Raw genomic sequence first — 16,538 nt, 5'->3', positions numbered from 1 at the left:
GTCAAGGCTGCCTTGGACAGCGCTTCTCAAAGAGCCATCCTGTGGAGAAGCTCTGGGGACGGCGCCTGCGGAGGACACGCATTGCTGCGTTCGTCCGGCGATGCGCGAGAACTGGCGCTTCTATGCAAGCGGCACACAGCGGCCGATACAGTCCCCCCCCCCCCCCCATAATGGGGAAGCATAAAAAATAAAAAAAAATCGCAGCAACAGCGTGTCATTGTTCATTGGTCGGCGGCCGCTAAAGTGGCATCTACCTAAGTTCCCTTTAAATTGAGAGTGATGGAGGGAGGTAGATGCCACTTAATGTGCAGTAGTTACCGTGGAGATACCGCAGACTTCGTGGCTGATTTATTTTTCTTGTTTGTAAAACCAAGAAAACAGGCATATAACGATTTTGAGCACTTCTTCTCGCAATAATTAACAGGCTCGCTGTGTAGAATTGCTGGAGATTATGTTCCCAAAGTGAAGCCAGGCCTTCTTGGGTGTGCGAGTATTATACAACGGGCGATGAGTACAAGATGCGCGGTGTGCCTCCGCTCTGGCTTGTTCGATCCGGCGCCACGCTGCTTGAGTCTAATGCTTGCTGTAGAACGATTGGGAGATATTTTAGCGCGTTCTCTGTGAAATTCACGTAACGTCAATTCATACGAGGACGTCGTATTTGCGTTTTGTAAACTATTTTGACTGTATTGGTTAATTGAAAACTGACCCTTGCAACGGTTAACACCCCAACCCTCTTGAGTGAGGCTAGCCTAGCCGGGCTCTTTGTGGAATTATCAGACATTGTTTGGGATATCATCGGCCTTAGTGATATTAGAAGAACTGGTGAGGTTTACACATTGCTGAATAACGGATACGTACTCTGCTATAGAGGTCTCCTACATAAGAAACAATACGGGGTAGGATTCCTAATCCCTAAGGACATAGCAGGCAATGTTGACGAAGTCTACAGAATTAATGAGGGCGTAGCTGTAGTCGTAATCAAGCCTAATAAAATGTATAGATTAAAGGTAGTACAAGCCTACGCTCCAACATCCAGTCACGATGATGAGGAACTAGATTAGTTTTATGATGATGTTGAATTAGCAATGAGAAAAGGGCAAATTCAGTATACTGTAATAATGGACTTCTTCAATGCAGAAGTGGGGCCAAACAAGACTGGTGAACAAGCGATTGGCAACTACAGCGTCGATTCTAGTGACGCTAGAGGAGAGATGCTAGTAGAATTCGCAGAAAGGAATAAACTTCGAATAATGGACACCTTTTTCAGGAAGCGTAGCAACAGACAGTGGACCTGGAATAGACCTCATGGTGAAACAACAGATGAAATTGACTTCACACTTTCTGCTGATCCCAGCATAGTACAGGATGTAGAAGTGATAGGTAGGGTAAAGTGCAGTGATCATAGGTTACTGAGGGCTAGGATTCACCTCAATTTGAAGAGAGAAAGAGCAAAATTGGTCAAGAAGAAACAGGTCAACCTTGAGGCAGTAAGGGTAAAAGCATACAAATTCAGGCTGGTTTTTGCAAACAAATATACAGCCTTAGAACTGAGAGATAATGATGACATAGAGCTAATGAATGAAACGGTAACTAGGCTGCCTTCAGAGGCAGCAATTGAAGTGGGAGACAAGGCATCAAGGCAACCAGTAGGCAAGCTCTTCCAAGTAACAAGGGACCTAATGAAGAAATGACAAACGTCTGCATTCTTATATACAACAGGTGCTTGTGATAGCGTGTCAGCAACTTCATGTCTTCTGCCGGACTTCCACATGACAGTGATGTTAAAGTCGCCGACGCCAGCGTGCCAATCGTCCAGAAGGGTATCGGAGTTGGCCAGCCAGCACAAAGCGTGATGATCGATAATAACTTTAAATGGTCGCCCGTGGAGATACGGCCTTAACTTTGTAGTAGCCCAAATGACTGCGAAGCACTCCTTCTCTGAGGTGCAATAGTTGGACTCGGCGCGTAAGAGAGCGCGGCTGGCGTAGGCTATAACTCGTTCAGTCCCGTCTTGCCTTTGCACCAGGATAGCTCCGAGCTCCGATACCGCTATTGCTTGCGTCAGTACCTACTTATGTGTCAGCGCCCTCTCGAAATGAGCGACCATGGGAGGAGAATACAATGGACATTGTATCTCCGCAAAAGCGTTCGGTTGTTCATCAGTCTAGCGGAATGGTGTGTCATTACGCGTAAGGCGAATTAAAGGGTCTGCAATCTTCAAAAATTTTCGATGAAGTGTACACCTTACGCATACGAGCCTAAAACTTCTCGGACACTTGTCGGCTGGAGCTGGAACAGCGGCTACGGCAGCAGTCTTCTCGGGATCGGGCCGACCTCCAGCGGCGCTCACAACGTGAGCGAGGAACTTCAGTTATTGGTAGCCGAAGTGACACAACGGAGGCTACTACCTTGTCCGAGGCTGCTGCACACGCTTGAGTGTGAGGTCAGCCGATTGAGTGGCTTCGAGTAGATTCCGAAGCTGACGAAGATGCTCGTCAAAAGTTTCCGAAAAGACGACATCATCGAGATAGACGAGGCAGCTTTTCCATTTGAGATTAGCGAGAACGGTATTCATCATTCGCTGGAATGTGGCTGGAGCTTAACATAGCCGAAAGGAAGTACCCTAAACTCGTAAAGGTCGTCCGGAGTTATAAAAAGAAGTTTTCTGGCGGTCTCGCTAATCTAGTTCAATTTCCCAATAGCGGCTTTTGAGATCGATAGAGGAGAAATACTTCGCGCGCCTCAGCCTGTCTAGAGAATTCTCGACACGATGCAACGGGTAGATATCTTTATTTATGACGTTGTTTACCTTCCAGAAGCAAATACAAGACCGAGGCGTGCCAACTTTCTATGTCAAGAGGCCTTATAGTTCAATGAATAAAACGCTCAGATAGCAGAGCACCTCAGCGAGAGGACACAGAGCTTCGGCAAAACAGGCACAAGGCTTCCCACGACTCGTCGTCGTCTTTCTCGAAGCAATGTCTGCTGCTTGTTCTTCCCCTGTACAATTGCCTCCCCGGAGAAGAGGAGCCGTCTCGGCTACCTACGAGCAAGATAGTACAGGTGGATCAAAGTACGGCTTGAGCCGCTGAACGTGCACGATTTCGCGCCCTCGACGGCGCTTATCGGAAGGCGGCTCTAGGGGTTCTACCAAATAGTTCACAGGAGACGTTTGACTGACGACACGGACCTTGATACTTGGGCATAAGCTTGGGTGAAAGTCCAGGGCTTGTAGCGGGAACCCAAAGCCAGACTAGTGAGTCAGGAGCGTAGGGTGCCGGAGAAGAGGGAATATCCCGAAGGTGCTTCTGTCGGTGCTGATCTTCCGAAGTAAATGTGCGGGCGAGCTTTCGGCACTCTTCCGCGTGTGCAGCAGCCTCGGACAGGGTAGTAGCCTCTGTTGTGTCAGGGCGATAGGTAAGGATGGTGTCCATTGTGCTGGAAGGCTCGCGTCTTTAAAGAAGAAAGAATGGGGAAAATCCTGTAGTGATCTGTGTGGCGGTATTATAGGCGTGCGTCACGAAGGGTAGAATTCGGTTCCAATTGATTTGGTCAGATACGACTTACATGGCTAACATATCGCCAAGAGTCCGGTTAAAGCGCTCAGTCATGCCATTAGTTTGCGGATGGTATGCAGTAGTGGTACCGTGAATTACGTTGCATTCCTTGAGCACGGCTTCTATAACATCAGACAGAAAGACGCGGCCTCTGTCGCTCAGCAACTCTCTGGGGGCTCCATGGCGAAGTATGATGTTACGTAGAAGGAACCAGGCAACATCCCGCGCTGATGCGTTGGGCAGGGGCGAAGTTTCGGCGTAGCGTGTGAGATGGTCTATCGCCACTATCACCCAGCGGTTGCCATCTGAAGTACTCGGAAGGGGCCCATAAAGATAAACTCCGACCCGGTCAAAGGCCCGTCCTTGACAAGGCAATGGTTGCAGTGGAGCAGCTAAGGCATGAGGGGTATTCTTGCAGCGTTGGCAAGCGACGCAGGAGCGGACTTATTGGCGGACGAATCGGTACATCCCGTGCCAGTAATAACGAATTCGCAAGCGCGCGTATGTTTTTAGTACTCCTGCATGAGCGCATTGCGGGTCATCGTGAAACGCTGCACATATGTCCCAACGTAGATGCCTAGGAACCACGAGAAACCATTTGCGCCCCTCCGAAAGGTAGTTACGACGGTATAGGAGCCCGTCACGAACAGCAAAGTGGTGTGCTTGGCGACGCAATGTACGGCCAGTAGGAGGAGCTGATGGGCCTGAGAGAAAAACCAGCACCGCAAGAATTCATGGATCCTTCTGCTGCTCCGAAAGCATATCGGTGGAGGTGAGGGAGTACTCGCATATTTGTACTTTCTGATGATTGGGCTGGCCTGACACTGGGGAGAGAGACAAGGCATCCGTGTCCGAATGCTTACGGCCACAGCGGTACAGCACTCGAATATCATACTCTTGGAGGCGAAGCGCCCATCGAGCGAGGCGGCCTGAAGGTTCTTTCAAGGACGACAGCCAGCAGAGTGCATGGTGGTCCGTGATGACGTTGAACGGGCGGCCGTAGAGGTAAGGACGAAACTTAGTTATGGCCCAAATGATAGCCAGGCATTCTTTTTCTGTAACGGAATAGTTTGCTTCCGCTTTCGTGAGTGCCCGACTAGCCAAGGCAACAGCGTATTCATCGAAGCCAGTCTTGCGTTGTGCAAGAACAGCGCCAATGCCGACGCCACTGGCATCCGTGTGTATTTCTGTCGGTGCACTTGGGTCAAAATATCGGAGTATCGGGGGTGAGATTAGAAGACGACGCAGCGTCGTGAATGCGGCATCGCAAACTGGCGGCCAGGTCAAGAGGTCGTGGTTACCCGCGAGAAGCTGCGTCAAAGGCGCTATTATGGTGGCAAAGTTGCGGATGAAACGACGAAAATAAGTGCATAATCCGATGAAGCTGCGGAGTTCTTTTGTGGTCTTTGGTGGTGGGAATTCGGCGACGGCTTGGAGTTTGGTTGGATCTGGGAGCACACCATCTTTGGAAACAGCTTGACCAAGGATGACTAGCTGCCGGGCGGCGAAGCGACACTTCTTTAAGTTGAGCTGGAATCTAGCATCGGGCAAGACAAGTGAGCACGTATTTGAGTCGGAACAGGTGAGAAGAAAAGTCCGAGGAAAAGATGACAATGTCATCGAGATAACAAAGGCATGTCTGCCATTTGAGGCCCCGGAGGATGTTATCCATCATTCTTTCAAACGTTGCAGGCGCATTACAGAGGCCAAAGGGCATCACGGTAAATTCATATAAGCCGTCAGGCGTAACAAATGCTGTTTGCGGGCGATCTGCGTCAGCCACCGGGACCTGCCAATAACCGGATCGTAAGTCTAAGGACGAAAAGAATTCAGGGTCTTGGAGGCAGTTCAGTGCGTCGTCGATACGGGGAAGAAAATAGACATCTTTCCGGGTTATCTTGTTTAGTCGTCGATAGTCCACACAAAAACGAATAGTCCCATCTTTCTTTTTCACCAGCACTACCGGAGAAGCCCAGGGACTGTGCGATGGCTGTATCATGCCGCGTCGAAGCACGTCTCCTACGTGCTCATCAATGACACGGCGCTCCGTCGTGGACACACGGTATGGACGTTGGCATAGAGGCGCATGGCTGCCGGTGTCGATGAGATGAACTACTGTGGAGGTACGTCCTAAACATTGTTTTTGGAGGTCGAAAGAAGTTCGAAATTGGTTAAGGAAGTCGACGATCAAGTCAAATGTCAAGAGGCGTTATAGTTCAATGAATAAAACGCTGAGATAGCAGAGCACCGCAGCGAGAGGACACAGAGCTTCGGCAAAACAGGCACAAGGCTTCCCACCACTCGTCGTGGTCGTCTTTCTCGAAGCATTGCCTGCTGCTCATCATTCTCCAGAGCACTAACAAGAAAAACTGGCAATGACCAGAGACTAACTACATGAAGGCTGTATCACTCAATATTAAAGCATTTTATTCACATCCGTTTGAATCGCATGTCGTTCGGTTGGGGAAACACGATAAGGCTGTTGCCGTATAGGATGGGCGTCGTCGTAGTTGATGATACGGTGTTTCGTAATCGATGTTTGATGCACCTTGGACGACCGTGCAAAGCAAGCTTGGAACTCGAGGAACAGCTCCCACAGGGGTTGTTTGTTCTCTTAAAGAAGCGTTGGATTGATGTCGACGTTGACTAGAGGTGCTTCAGCAGTGCCGATTGCCTCGGAAACAAAGCACTAAGTGACATCGGCTATCGGGTGGCCGTAGGCGATGGCAGTACCGAAGAATAGGTGCCTGTTTTCGTAGCTGAATGTTGTGACAAGATCCTTACAGTGGCCAACAGAGCTGTAAAAGGCTTCCTGCGACGCAGGCATCTTTTGAAAGCAGGCAATAGCGATGGCTTCCTACGACCGCTTCACCGAGTAATAATCTGCCAAACGCAACTTGAACGACGACACTTGCACGCCGTGGTAACGTGACAACGTCGTCTATGACAAGAAGAGATGCTCGATGGTGGACGGTGTCGCTCGTCGATGCAGCGCTGTTTGTTGAGAATGTTACGAGGCGTTGTCGAATGCCGATGATAGGTCCGTGCTCTCTGAGAAAGTCCACGCCTATGATTAGGTCTCCAGAACACTGAGGGAGAATGCCTAAGCTGGCAACAAAAGCAGAGCCGCGAATCTGTATTCGTGCCTTGCATATGCCGAACGGTGTGACGATCTTCTTTCCAGCTGTACGAACTTGCGTTCAATTATAAAGCGTCGTCACTTTCTTCAGAAGGGTGGCTGGCTTTTCGCTGTTTATTGAGTAACCCGCTCCGCTGTCCACTAAAGCGGTCACTTCGCGACCGTCGAGCAGTACAGGAATATTCAAGGAAATTCTACTTGCGGAATCAGCAGGTACTCTCGTCGTCGATGTATCGTCGGTCCGGATACGCGTCAGTGGGGATCCGTGAGCGCATCCAGACTGAGTGGCCTCGCCCCCGAAAGTCTTTGCGCTTTGTTTTCCGGGCGTGGACTTGGCGACCGACTCTGCACCACGCCGGTCGAATACGTACGGCGAGTCGGAGAGAACCGCCGCGGCGATGGGGAGCGTTAATGGTGTCATGCTGATGAGGATCCGCGATGCTCGGCAAAGGTTTCTTCAATTTCAGGAGCACGCTAGCTGTGTCGCGGAGAGTTTGCTCAACAACCGCGTAGTCCGAGCCCTCGATATGAGCAATCTCGGTAGACATGCCCAGCTTCGTCAAAGTGAACCAAAGGGGATCGCGATCAGGTGCCCGCCGTACGTCTGAATTCCTTGGAGCCTGGCGAGGGCTGTATACGAGGCTGCTTGGACGGACGGTTGCATGGCCGGGTACGCGGTGCGAAGCGTGGAGGAACGTGGGACAGGTTGCCTCAAACTTGCAAATAAGACATTCGGGGATGTCGGTTCGTAAATGTTGAGCTTCTGTGATGAAGGGTGATTCTCACCGCATGTTGGACTACGTCACAGACAACGCTAGGCAAAGAGCTGATCATCGGCTGCGAGGGTACCGACAGCTTATGAAGTTCTTTGCGGATTAAGAATTGGATGAGCTCCGGAAAAACAAAACGACGTGGCCCCCGAGAACTCCGAAGAAGTCCGTAAGTGAGGCAGCATTCATTGGTGTTGGTATGATCTGGCCCGCTGCCGAGGAACCTATTCTATGCTGACGGTCTCGGAAAAAAAATGCTGACAGAGTCTTCGGAGGACTGCGGACAAGACAACCGAACAGCTGCTCTTTCACTCCGCGCATAAGGTATTTCAACTTCTTCTTTTCCGACATTCTGAGGACGGCTCGTCGAAAGGTACGCGTCATGTCCTCGATACACATTGCGACACCTTCGTTCTGCATCTGTATACGGGACTTGAAGTCACGCTGAGCTCGCTCTCAGTGATCAGGGCTTGCATACGTCTCAACAAACCGGCGTTTGGATTCTTCCCGTGAAGTTAGGGCGTCTGCACGGTTCTCATACCAAACACGTGTTCCATCATCAAGACTGAAATATACGTTTTCAGTTTCACTGCGTCGTTCCACTTGTTGAACGCAGCAACACGTTCATAGTGCATCAGGCAACCTTGACATCGTCACGTGTGGCGCCGTGGACGGGATTCGGCGTTCGCGCATTGAGTAGCGTACAATGAATCGGCGTTGTGCCTGCCATACCGGTTGGGACAGACGGCACTGCCATTGTCTCTGGGAGCAGTCCGAACTGGGGGCTTGTCCACGGACCCTTCTGCTGGCGCGGTGTACAGGCATAACCACCGGTATGCCTCATTGGCTAACGAGTGAAGGGCGCTGGGAGGAACTGCGCAAGATGTTGGCTCACAAATTTATATTGCTCGAGAGTGATGGCCACTTCAGACGCGGATACCCTCATGCGACTTTTCATTTTCTCACTGGCCCTGTCGCCAACACGTTGATAAGCCGCGCTCCGTTGGCGATGAACCCAGACCGCAGCATCGCGGTATTCAGTGTTCGTAATCATTTGAGCCTATTGTTCGTACACAACCTTTCTCGCCCATTGAGTGAGTTTTCAGTGTCGCTGCCAGATGCGTCGACAAGAAAACAAGGGTAGATTACCGAATGAGAATTTGAAAAAGAATACTTAGACCAAAACGTTAAGTCTGCACGCATACTATGCTCATCATTTGTTGGCTTTGGGCCATACTTCGGGAAAAGGGTGTCGTATAGACAACGTGCCAAGGGGTGCAGAGGACGCAACGAAAGAGCCAAGCGAGCCCGTTGTATTCTCTGTGTTTGTGTAGTGTTGATAAAATTAGGTAAGAAAGTAAAGTAAACATAATCGGTTACCTTTTAGTAATTGCTCAATTTTTAGAGGAAGTCATTACTAATAGTAATCAATTGTTTTTGTAGTAAGTAATTCCAATCATAATCGCTTACTCTTTTTTTCCTTATGTGCACATGTCTGGTTCTAACTTCCAAACAAGATATCGCATTTTTTCAGACCTCACCGAGAGTATATACGAAGCGCAATATCTTACGAGCGATTAGAATTTAGAATATTGCTGTTCAGGGAGTGGATGGGTTCGTCTAAGAACAAAGTAACGCGCCATCCTATTAGGCGAATACGTATTCCAACATTTCAGGTATGCACGAAAAGGTGGGCGTGCTTCAGACCGCCGCGCGGGTAGACATGCCGAAGAGCAAGGAGTTAACCATGTACAACATCACTGTTACTCCGTAACGTACTGCTGTAACGTTTTTAGGCGCAGGGGATTATGTGTGCACAACAGGCCTCGAAAAAGAACACAAAGGCGGACACCATTCATTCTGTTAGCGCTCTTTGTGACGGGCCTGTACCAGCAGTGTTTGCTAAGATAACCTTGGACGCATGTGGTTATTAGTGCGCTGCTCAACTGAGTTGACACTTTTGGCATATGTCCTGATGTCATATTCGCAAACCGCAGCAATGACAATAAAGGGATGCCCAGGAGCTTACTATATTAGACGCTGTTAACAGTTCTTAAAAGATCCTCCCAATTGCAATTCGAGTTTCACGAACAGAGAATCTTCGACAATGTAATGCAGCTTTTCATAACTTTTTAACTCGAATGTGAAACCAACTGAACTGGACAACGTTATTGTGGTCCTGATGGCTGCACGCAGCGGGCGTCTCCCACGTAGGCACCGACAGGGCGGGCCACATGCTGGTCGCTTCTGACTCCCGATAGTCGGAGCTAGAGTCGGGAAGAGCTTTTCTACCCTGCCAGAGCATGTGTGCGACCAACGCACAGTAGAATTGTGCCCCTGAAACTTTTGTGCCCAATTACTCTGTAACAGAACACAAGCGTAAAAGGATAAGGGATAAAATGATAAGGGATAAGGGATACTCGTTAGAGTAATGAGGTTTTATAGCCCTGCACACACTCTTTGAAGGCCTTCAATAAATATATTATGGTAGCTTTGTTTACCGTGGGGGTTGGGGCTCGAAGGGGTACCCGCCGTAGCCACGGTTTATTTAGGCCGGCCAGCCATGGTGCTACAACGAGATCTCGGGAGAGCGGCCGCGGGCTCCGGTCGAGCGCGAAGCGCGTTTCTATTCTTGAGCTACCTGCCTGCGAGCCCTCTTCTTCGCCTGCTTTGGAGGCAATGGCCGCGCCGTGACTACCCTATCTCTTGAATAGCGAAAGTCCTCATGGGGTTTCAGTGCGGCATATTACTTTGTTCTTGTACAGGACCCCCTATGTCAATGTGCACAGACTTGAAAACAGTGTATCTTGTGCGCTAGCCGTCTGTTCTGCTGTATTAATGCGAATAATTCTTTGTGAAATTCAGCTGTTGTGAGACATCTGTCTGTCTGTCTGTCTGTCTGTCTGTCCGTCCGTCCGTCCGTCCGTCCGTCCGTCCGTCCGTCCGTCCGTCCGTCCGTCCGTCCGTCCGTCCGTCCGTCCGTCCGTCCGTCCGTCCGTCCGTCCGTCCGTCCGTCCGTCCGTCCGTCCGTCCGTCTGTCTGTCTGTCTGTCTGTCTGTCTGTCTGTCTGTCTGTCTGTCTGTCTGTCTGTCTGTCTGTCTGTCTGTCTGTCTGTCTGTCTGTCTGTCTGTCTGTCTGTCTGTCTGTCTGTCTGTCTGTCTGTCTGTCTGTCTGTCTGTCTGTCTGTCTGTCTGTCTGTCTGTCTGTCTGTCTGTCTGTCTGTCTGTCTGTCTGTCTGTCTGTCTGTCTGTCTGTCTGTCTGTCTGTCTGTCTGTCTGTCTGTCTGTCTGTCTGTCTGTCTGTCTGTCTGTCTGTCTGTCTGTCTGTCTGTCTGTCTGTCTGTCTGTCTGTCTGTCTGTCTGTCTGTCTGTCTGTCTGTCTGTCTGTCTGTCTGTCTGTCTGTCTGTCTGTCTGTCTGTCTGTCTGTCTGTCTGTCTGTCTGTCTGTCTGTCTGTCTGTCTGTCTGTCTGTCTGTCTGTCTGTCTGTCTGTCTGTCTGTCTGTCTGTCTGTCTGTCTGTCTGTCTGTCTGTCTGTCTGTCTGTCTGTCTGTCTGTCTGTCTGTCTGTCTGTCTGTCTGTCTGTCTGTCTGTCTGTCTGTCTGTCTGTCTGTCTGTCTGTCTGTCTGTCTGTCTGTCTGTCTGTCTGTCTGTCTGTCTGTCTGTCTGTCTGTCTGTCTGTCTGTCTGTCTGTCTGTCTGTCTGTCTGTCTGTCTGTCTGTCTGTCTGTCTGTCTGTCTGTCTGTCTGTCTGTCTGTCTGTCTGTCTGTCTGTCTGTCTGTCTGTCTGTCTGTCTGTCTGTCTGTCTGTCTGTCTGTCTGTCTGTCTGTCTGTCTGTCTGTCTGTCTGTCTGTCTGTCTGTCTGTCTGTCTGTCTGTCTGTCTGTCTGTCTGTCTGTCTGTCTGTCTGTCTGTCTGTCTGTCTGTCTGTCTGTCTGTCTGTCTGTCTGTCTGTCTGTCTGTCTGTCTGTCTGTCTGTCTGTCTGTCTGTCTGTCTGTCTGTCTGTCTGTCTGTCTGTCTGTCTGTCTGTCTGTCTGTCTGTCTGTCTGTCTGTCTGTCTGTCTGTCTGTCTGTCTGTCTGTCTGTCTGTCTGTCTGTCTGTCTGTCTGTCTGTCTGTCTGTCTGTCTGTCTGTCTGTCTGTCTGTCTGTCTGTCTGTCTGTCTGTCTGTCTGTCTGTCTGTCTGTCTGCATCGAGATGCTGTCGGGGTTGTTCAATTTGATATATGTCAGAATAGGCATGGGGTGGCACTACAAGCATGCTTACATAACAAGAATACATGTCATTACATTAGTGCACGACATATTTGTCATGGCGTGTATATCATGACATAAATGGCATCGATGACATGATGCCGTCGTGGTCATTTCTTTGACATAATATTTATTTATTTAAAGATACCTTACAGGCACCTAGAGGCATTGTGTAAGGGGGGAAAGTACACTCAGAGATTATACAATAGTTAGAATACATATGAGAATGCATGTACAAAAATACAGTGTAAGAAAGGTATGAATTGATTTCTTGCATATCTTGACATGGATGACATGACATGTCATTACATGAATGACATGCGTATCATGACATGAAAGAGGAAACATAAAGCGCTTGTCACGGCATGTATGCCATGAAATAAATGGTATGATGGTACAATTTTGTCGTGGTTGTTTTTTAACTTGATTTATATCAAAATATGAATGACATGGCTTAATCTTATCACATGAATTACATGCATGCTATGACATGAACGCCATAAATTACATGGCACTAATGTAACTGCTGTCATGTCATACACGCATCACGCACATCTCGACACACACATTCTGATGTATATCCCGTTAAAGGAATGAACATGACGCCGTCGCTTCATGTGTGTGATTTATGTGATTCATGGCAATGACGTCGCGACACGCATGTTCATGCATTCATGTCATGAATATCCTAGTATATAATTTCTTAGATGATGGAACTGACATGAATGAGAGCCATGCATATCATGACATGGATATCATAAATAAGATGATAAATGGATTGAATGACATGAAACACATATTTAGCTGGATATATTTTGTATATGCGTGTTATGACATGCACGCATGATATCAATGACATATCATGCCGTGTATGCCATAAAATAAGTTGCATAGTTGCCAAGGTCTGTATATGTTAAGCATGACATGATTTTCATGAATTTCATGACATGCATGAGAAGAATGATATAAACCCATGACATGTATGGATGTATGCACTGCATGAGATTACTATGATATGAGCGTATGCCGACCCAGTGGAGGAAGTTATCCACTAAGTTGGGCCGATGATATATGCTCGTGTTCGTGATGTGGTGATGGTCGTTTAAAGAATCGTCATTCCTGCTTCGCAAAGCGACTTGCACCTTTGATTCTCGCGGGCCATCCGCGCTCGAGCCAAGTGGCTCGCATAAGGAGATCCCGGCACCTCGCCAGCAGAACACTGGGTGGTGGCTCTTCAGACAGGAATTGAGAAGCATGTTTCCAGCAAAGGTTAACTTCCAAACGCCGCATAGCAACGCGGCGCCTCCTAGTTCCTCCCAAAACTCGTACCAAGCTTTCACGGTCCTTCTCGTCTTCGCAGCTTAATCAAACATCGAGGCGTGCTCTTTCCTGGTGCACAGAGGGTCCAAGTATGACAGCGCTGCATAAAGTTCTACTCCGGCAGCGTCACCATGACTCGGCCAAGGCCATCAGCGGCACCGCGCCGCTCGCCGGTTTGACCATACAAAAGGGTTTAGGCTACAGTGTCACCGTCAAATTATGTGTAAGTCAAGCGAAAGCTTCACAAAGACAGTGGTCATGGCGATTAGCCGATGGCATGCACAAAGACGGCGTCAATGCTTCCCTTAAACCAAGGCTAACTCAGCGAAACCACTGGTCGGGTATAAATAGGCCTTAATTAGTCTGTTAACAGAGTACATAATTGTACTCCTACTTGCAACTACGTTCGTGATGTAGGAATGCTTGTCATGCGTTCATAATAAACCTGAGTTGAAGGACCCTTCTTTTCCGTCTGCCACCTTCTTACTTACTCTGTTAGATCCATAAACGTAATCTAACTCACCCAATTGCCTATTCTTACAGCTGTGTCTTTCGCACCTACTAGCCAGGTTGTGAAGGCATTCTGCTGCAGCGTCCGCTCCTTCGGGTAGCCTTTACTACGCGAGCGTTCTTTCATTCGAATGAAAAATGAGCGGACACTGGCAATGTGCAAGCCTACACACGGCATTGCCGGCTGGCGTCGCTCGGCGTCGCATAACCGGGTCGGAATACGCGCAATGAGGAAGCGCTTGCCTGTCCGATGGCGGAGAGGCTTCCCGATCTCCTGGAGCGCACCTTACGCGGCCGGTCGGCCTCACCCAGCCGTCCTGAGCAGCTCGAGCTGTGCGGCCGGAAGTCGGAACCACGCCGATTGGCTATCATGACGGCCATGGGGATCTGGGTCTTGCCACCTGCTGGCCGAGACATGTTCTCCAGACAACGCGGCGTACTTTTTCAGTGGTGAATGCGACACAAATCTGGAAAGAAATTCAGTCGTTATTGCGAAACGCTCGCGCTGCAACGTTTGATCATGAATACAGCAGTTACTTTTTGCCCAAGAAAACTGCACGTCTTATGTGATGAAGATAAGACGGGACTGTGCTTTGGCGTACGGGTTGTTGTAGTTATACGTTTTTGTGTCGCGAAAGTTGACATCACTCGCGCTCAATCTCAAACACAGCAACACCAATTTGCCTTAAACATGACGAGCCGGTATGGGCTGCATACAGTATGCCCGCTGTGACAGCGGACTGACTAGCTTCATGCTGTTTTGGCCCACGTGCGTACAATGTCACAAATCAGAGCCTGAAATTCTGCTGCAAACTAAATGCAAACGACTGCTTTCAGTACGCGATGGTGATGTCACGAGTAATCGTTCAACGTAGAGCGGTCACCACAAAGAACTCCGCTAATATAGACATATGTGACTTTGGACATATGCAACCGCCACTATACTCGACAGTTTCGTCGCTTACTATGCATAAGGCACAGCCATTGAATATATTCACTGCTGAGCCTTTGCGACATACGTTTTTTTTTCTTAATACAACGTTCTATAGCAACATCGATATTGGCCAATTAAGAACCCACATTGCGGTGAGGTAAGAGAAACAATACGTATATGATGTCGACTCCCACCTGCAGCGACAACCAGGCGCAGCAGTCGCCTCAGTGGAAATGCTGACCTCGTGGTGCACCACCGTTTCTGTCGAGACCTCGCGCGACAGGTCCCCGTTGCGGTAGGCTCGCCGGAGCGTAGCCGAACCAGTTGTCTGTCAACCTAAGCGGCGCATGACGGAAAGCGGGCTCTACCCGACGGCTCTTATCGCCCCCGTCTTTGTTCGTTGTCTACATCCTCTCCCGCATGTCGACTATTTTTCTGGCTCCGATAAGATGAGCACTTTCTTTCTTTCTGGCAGCTAAAACACAATGGCCTCTCCCCGCAGCTTAGTCGGCTGGCAATCAGCGGCAATACGCCTATTGCATACCCTTCGCCAATCCTATGCAGTACTCCCAGTTCAGCAGTTCACACAAATTTGCCACACAGCTTTCCAACGATTGGCAGATTGCAAGAATTAGAACTTGTCTTTATTACCTTTGTGCACTGGCCTGCACCTCTCACTTCTTTTGCTTTGAGCGAATCTTACTTCCTGCGAGGTGAACTGTTCCATTATTTTTGTCCGATTAAGCCAGTGGATATTTCGGAAATGGAAAGGTGTAACAGAGTTCACTTTCTTCGCCGCAAACTTCCGTTAATCCAGCCCCAGATATGAAGATGAGCGGCCCCGTTAATAAAACTTTTGTATTATCTGACCTTGTGCTATCGTGGTTACAGTAGGGGCTACCAGAATGCCTGCAGCTGAAGTTATACTATTAGAGTTTCATGCGATCCTGTCACTAGTCTTGCGCTTAATGCTGTTCAGTGGCTGGATCGAGTGTCGCGCTCTGATGTCGGAATAACATCAATGCGAGGCAATCCTGACAAAACTATATTGCGTTTTTCTGTTGATGGGCGAATGCGGAGGAAGCGATTAATAGTGACATGGACTACGTTTCTATATACATGTTGCTACAACAGCCACACTTTCATGTAGATGTCCAAATGCTTCTAAATTACACACCCACACACACACACCCACACACACACACACACACACACACACATATTATATATATGTATATATATATATATATATATATATATATATATATATATATATATATATATATATATATATATATATATATATACACACGGGGTGTCCACCTCAGCCGTAGCCGACTTTAAAGGGACACTAGCTACAAGAAGAGTTTCACAGAGCAGAACTGGTGCAACACACAAGCGGGAGACAGCGTCGGCTTTTTTCTAAGTTGACGGACTTTCTCCGAGCTGTAGAAGCAAGCGCCACAAGAAAAGTATCGCGTCACAAACACCTGAAAATTGTGTTTTCAAATGGGCTCAACAAAATAGACAATAAGAATAAAGAAAAGGTAGGAACGTTAATCCGGGCTGAACCCCGTATGTTAGCCTGCAGTGCAGGAAGAGGAAAGGAAAGCAAAATATTCTGGTATTTTCTTTATTGCTTGAAATAATTTGCACCTTAAATACAAAACCTTGCGCGCACAGTAGGTATCTGTACCTAATGGCTAGTAGTGAGATGATTTACAAAAATGGAATTGGCAGTAATCTAATAGTTGAATCTAACGGCAACAAAGTGGCACTCAGGAACAAAATACATTAAAACACAAAATATGAGAGTGACGGCGAGCAGTTAATTAGCAAACAGAAGCTCACTCTTAAGAGAACGTGCGAATGTCCAGCGTTGATGTAACCAGCGTTGAGGATGGTGTCTTGAGAAATCACACGGGCGCTTTTGTGGCCTTCTGCGGCTGTAATATGCAAGAGACCATGGTCTCAAGATTTTGCTGAAGGAAAAGGACTTCCATCTAGCAGGCTTAGAGCTGTGGTCTATAAATTTTCTACAGCTATCCCTCGCCAA

The 16,538-nt window shown here is 48.5% G+C and overlaps 1 protein-coding gene across 1 annotated transcript in view; it reads right to left on the bottom strand.

The window, feature by feature from the left end:
- Positions 1 to 14,830, bottom strand: part of LOC142578588 (proton channel OtopLc-like) — a 163,334-nt gene extending 148,504 nt beyond the window's left edge. The window contains exons 1-2 of the mRNA XM_075687978.1: positions 14,677 to 14,830; positions 13,792 to 14,015 (exon numbers count right to left, since the gene is read on the bottom strand). Coding sequence (XP_075544093.1) covers positions 13,792 to 13,965 — 174 coding nt within the window. The 5' untranslated portion in view covers positions 13,966 to 14,015; positions 14,677 to 14,830. The remainder of the gene's footprint in view (positions 1 to 13,791; positions 14,016 to 14,676) is intronic.
- Positions 14,831 to 16,538: the final 1,708 nt, after the last annotated feature.

Source organism: Dermacentor variabilis, chromosome 4 (assembly GCF_050947875.1).
Source record: "Dermacentor variabilis isolate Ectoservices chromosome 4, ASM5094787v1, whole genome shotgun sequence".
Lineage (NCBI taxonomy): Eukaryota > Metazoa > Arthropoda > Arachnida > Ixodida > Ixodidae > Dermacentor > Dermacentor variabilis.
This window is presented reverse-complemented; position numbering and strand designations above follow the sequence as displayed.